Genomic DNA, 4,924 nt, shown 5'->3' on the forward strand with positions numbered 1-4,924 from the left:
AGAGAATGCGTTTTGGATTTAAGATTGAAATTTGATGAGTTGATGAAAATTTTGGGTACAAAATAAGGAACGTAATATACGATAAGCGTGGTCATCCATATTTTTATCTTGGGAATTGTAAGAGAAGTTGAAATTCGAGGTTATAATAATATCAACATTAAGTTATTATGGGTCGTTTTAAGTTGCGAATTGCAAAATAATGATTTAGAAAGAAAATTTAATTGGGATCAAGGAGACGTAGGAAATTCTAGAGTTTAAGTGGTATCAGAGACGACCACTCCGAGTACGGTGTGGTTCGGAGACGAACCAAGCAGAAGCTGGTGGGCATGTGAGGCCCGGGGCCAAAGAGGGAGGGGGTGATCGCCGGTGCCATGAGGTGGAACGGACAATGAGCGGCTCCTCGCAAGCTTCTAGGTGGAGAGAACATGAATGAACCGTTCTTACACCGGAAGGAGAGGGATTCCGAGACTGTTCAATGTAATGGACTGTACAGTTGAAGAGGGCTTAAAAGATTTGATTGGTACTACTCATATCACGAAGGTGAATCTTCTTTTCGGTAGCTCATCACATAAGAACTCTAAAATTAAGTGTGCTTGACTTGGGACAATTTTGGGATGGGGACCTCCTGGGAAGTTTCTCAGGGTGCGTGTGAGTGAGGACATAAGCACGCTGGAAAAACCCGTCTTGTTACAGTGAGGACAGTCATCGAATCTAGGGTGTTACAATTTATTTATCTACTGCAGAGTATGCTGTCAGCTCAGGACTCATAAAGAAAGAAGGCTCTGATCAGAGGCCTGTCTATTATGTCAGTCATGCTCTGAGGGGTCCCGAGCTTTGGTACAGTAAAGTAGAGAAGATCGCTTTGGTCTTGGTTATGATTGCCAGGAAGCTGCGACCGTATTTCCTGTCACATTAGATCACATCAGATCATAGTGCTCACCAATAGCCCTTTGGGAAGAATTATGACTCACTCAGAGGTATCCGGGTAGATGATCAAGAAGACAATAGAATTAGGGGAGTATGATATTGAATACAAACCCCGGGTGGCCATCAAAGCACGGGCCTTGTCAAGTTTTTTTATCCGAGATGGTCCAGCCCGATGAAGAAGAAGTATGGAGAGGATTTGTGGATGAGACGTCTAGCCTTGCTGGGTGTGGAGTAGGGGTGGTGATAATATCTCCCCTTGGAGAAAAGATTAAGCTGGTCCTGAGAATTGATTCCCGGGTAACCAACAATGAGACCAAATATGAAGCTGTTCTTGCCGGCATCACAGCTGCCTGGGAAGTTGGAGCTTCCCGGATTATCTTATACACTGATTCACAACTGATTACACAACATATCAAGGGTGTTTATGAAGCTAAGGATGATAGGATGCTCAAATATCTACAGCTCATCAAAGCCCAGTCAAAAGTATTTGTGGATTGGAGTATTGAACAAATACCCCGGGAAGAGAATAACGAAGCAGATGCTTTGGCAAAAATGACTGCTTCTCTGTCAGAAGCCAGTACTCGGGAAGTACTACATGTTTCCCAGCTAGTCCTCTCCGCAGAAGAAGAAACATCGCCAACAACTGAGAACTCCTGGATGACATCCTTGATTAAGTTCATTATAAACAATGAACTACCTGAAGACAAAGCCCGAGCCCAAAAGATTAAGATACAAGCTCTCAGGTTGGTTCTCATAAATAATGTCTTGTACAGAAGATCATTCCAGGGATCTCTATTAAAATGTTTATCTGAGGGAGAAGTGGATTATGTTCTCCGGGAGATTCATGAAGGGTGCTGTGCTGAGCATCTCGGAGGAATATCTCTAGCCCGTAAGACAATGCTTGCTGGATTTTGGTGGCCAACTATTAGCCAAGACTCTACTCGAATGGTCCGGGCTTGTGAGAGTTGTGAACATTACTCAAATTTTCAGCATAGTCTGGCCACTCCTATGAAGCCAATCTGGGCTTCTTGCCCCTTTGATCAATGGGGTATGGACATTGTGGGTCCCTTCCAAATTGCCCGGGCTCAGAAGAAATTCTTGCTGGTAGCTGTTGATAATTTTTCCAAGAGGGTAGAAGCCGAGCTTTTAGCCAAAATCACTGAACAAGAAGTTTTAAAGTTTTTATGGAAGAGGGTAGTATGCCTGTTTGAAGTACCCAAAAGACTAATATCAGATAATAGAAGACAGTTTAGGCAAAGAGATTACATCTTGGTGCCGAGAAATGAACATCACTCAATCTTTCACCTATGTTGCCTATCCTCAAGCTAATGGCCAAACAAAAGTTGTGAATAGGATTATTGTACAAGAATTGAAAACTAGGTTGCAAGGAAAAGGAAAAGAATGGGTGGAAGAATTGCTCAGTGTTCTCTGGGCATACAAAACCACTCCCCGGGCACCCACCGAAGAATCTCCCTTTAACTTGGTATATGGCTCTGAAGCAGTCCTGCCAGTTGAGATTGGGCAAACTTCTTCCCGGGTAGAATCTTACCCGGACAAAATTGATCAAAGCCGGGCCATGGAGTTAGACTTGGTAGAAAGGAAGAGAGATCGAGCATTGATTTGAATGGAAGCATACCGAGGCCGGGTTATGAAATCATATAACAGGAAAGTTCGAATCCGAGATTTCCAAGTAGGGGATCTAGTCATGAAGAAAGTCAATCCAGCTGGGGATGTTGGAAAGCTAGAAGCTCAGTGGGAGGGGCCTTATAAAATAACCCGGAGGGTTAGCTCGGGAGCTTTATAACTGGAAGATGACCAAGGACGTTCTCTCAAAAGGCATTGGAATGTATTTAATTTAAAGAAGTACTATGCTTGACCGATGTAATATTTATTTGAAGATATAATGAAGAATCTTTTTTCTCAGATAAGTATTTTGCATCTAATTATTATCCACTCGGGAGGTATAAAGCTCCAGTTAATTAAAATCCCAGGGCACGACACCCTGGCTCGGGGAACCACACCTCGACCAACAAAAAGCCCAGGGCACCACACTCTGGCTCGGAGAACCACACCTCCATCAACAAAAAGCCCAGGGCACCACACTCTGGCTCGAGAAACCACACCTCGATCAACAAAAAGCTCGAGGAACCACACCTCGATCAACAAAAATCCCAGGGCACTACACCCTAACTCGGGGCACCACACCTCGACCATTCCAGATCCCGAGACATGCTTTCTTGCCCAGTTTTCACACTTGGGTTATACATACAAGAGCTTTATACCCGGGTTCAAGTTTTCTACATCTCGGTTGTTTGCTAAAGTATGGGGTTCTTATTCACTACATGGACCAGAAACCCGACTACTTATTCAAAGTTACCGATTAGTTATCAACACTTAGAAAATTTTCTGATTTTTTGCATACAAGCAATCATGTTACCCGGGTATTTGAAGATTATCAGTATATTATTAAGGAACAGAGGAGGGAAAGAAAAAACTTTCATTAATAAAAGCCCGGAGGCTGAGGATTACAATAGAAAATTACATAAAAAAAGGAAAAGCACAAAAAACAAGCCTATTCTAAGTCCATCTGCCCAGACCCTGGCTGTTCTTCCTCTTCAGAGTCCTCCGCCTCCTCTTCACCCTCCTTGGAGAGTGATGCAATAGCATGTCTGAAGTCGGGGAAGTTTGCCCTATCCTTGGGCAGAAGCCCGACCTCTTCAAAGTGCTTCCGGCATTTGTTAAAGCCCGATTTGAAGAGAGGATAAGCCCAATCTTCAACTTCCGCTTTGAATTCAGGGGACGAGAGGAAGGAGGTTTTGAATTGTTCCCTGTTTTGCTCAGACCCAGCCAGGCCTTCTCAGCACTATTGGCCCGGGACATTTGTTCTTCTATACCCACTACCAACGATTTGTTATTTCCCGTAAGGGCCTCCTCCTTAAGGAGTCCTTCATTAATGGCATCCCGGGCCTTGGCCAGATCTGCCTGGGCCGACTCCATAGAAACCTGGAGGTTGTCCACCTCTTCTTCACGAGCAGTCTTAGCTCGGGCAAGCTCGACCTGGAGTTGGTCATGGAGTTCTTGAAGAGCCCGGGATTGGTTATTCTTTTTGGTGGCCACCGCAGCCACCTCCTCGAAGGTGAGACCATCATTTGAGCAGCCTGTGCAAAGCAAGTTAGTAAAAAAAAAAGAAGAAGAGAGTATAAAAGGAGACTCACAGATAACAGAAGGTTCGAGCCTTCGAGAAATCGGGTAGCCGACAGCGAGCTCTTCAAGTAGGCCTCCTCAGCAAGAATGAGTATCTGCTTAGGAGTTGAACTCCGATCGGAGTAGCTCCCGTCAAAAAAATAGTAGCCCGGGTGGGCTGTTCAGTTAGCAGGGGCTCTTGGAGAGGCTCCTCGTTGGATTGTTGGCTGGGAGGGGTATGTGATTGACTTGCTCGGGAGGAACCTTGACCTCCTTCACTCTCCACCAAGATCATCTCGGGACTTGAGGCAACTTTTCTTTTCCTTTGGCGGAGAGGAATGTGATCCTCAGAATCCTTGGACTCCACTCGGGAGGTGTGCTACTCGGGTGAAGATTCCACCCGGGCTGATTCCTTCAACTGGGCTGCTTCCTCATCAGCCATTTTCTTCTTCTCAGCAGTTGCTTGCCGGGATGCCAGACTCTTTTCCTCGGCCATCCTCTTGGCCTCTCATTTCTTTATAAAGGACTCCGTCATCTTGTTTGCATAAAGAGAGAAAAAGTTAGTATGAATTACAAATAAAAACAAAAGGTAAAATATGTGAGATATGGAAGAAAGAGCAATTACCGGGTTGAGAACCCGAGCCAGCAACCTCATCTATTACCCGGTCCAAAGGGTGCTCAGCCTGGGCACTCAACCCATAGGCAATTAAATTTTCATCCGAGATAAGGGTAGAAGAGGAGTATTTACGCCCCTCCACCAATGTTTGACTTACAAGAAAGGGCCCTTCGAATTTGTAAGTTTTGGAGAGAGTTG

The 4,924-nt window shown here is 44.9% G+C and overlaps 1 protein-coding gene across 1 annotated transcript; it reads left to right on the forward strand.

Annotated features, from left to right (window-relative positions):
- The first annotated feature begins 1,086 nt into the window (after window positions 1-1,086).
- LOC140830223 (uncharacterized) lies at window positions 1,087-2,551 on the forward strand. The gene is made up of 2 exons (XM_073193506.1): window positions 1,087-2,058; window positions 2,162-2,551. Exons 1-2 carry the CDS (start codon window positions 1,087-1,089, stop codon window positions 2,549-2,551), a joined length of 1,362 nt encoding a protein of 453 aa, XP_073049607.1.
- The last annotated feature ends 2,373 nt before the right edge of the window (window positions 2,552-4,924 follow it).

The sequence above is a fragment of the Primulina eburnea genome, chromosome 4 (genome assembly GCF_022965805.1).
Source record: "Primulina eburnea isolate SZY01 chromosome 4, ASM2296580v1, whole genome shotgun sequence".
In the NCBI taxonomy this organism is placed as follows: domain Eukaryota; kingdom Viridiplantae; phylum Streptophyta; class Magnoliopsida; order Lamiales; family Gesneriaceae; genus Primulina; species Primulina eburnea.

Bases quoted from the DNA above. Each gene is read 5' to 3' on its own strand.
- LOC140830223 (XM_073193506.1), top strand. From the start codon at position 1,087: ATGGTCCAGCCCGATGAAGAAGAAGTATGGAGAGGATTTGTGGATGAG. The intron at 2,059-2,161 runs GTAGAAGCCGAG...GACTAATATCAG, and splicing joins TTGATAATTTTTCCAAGAGG to ATAATAGAAGACAGTTTAGG.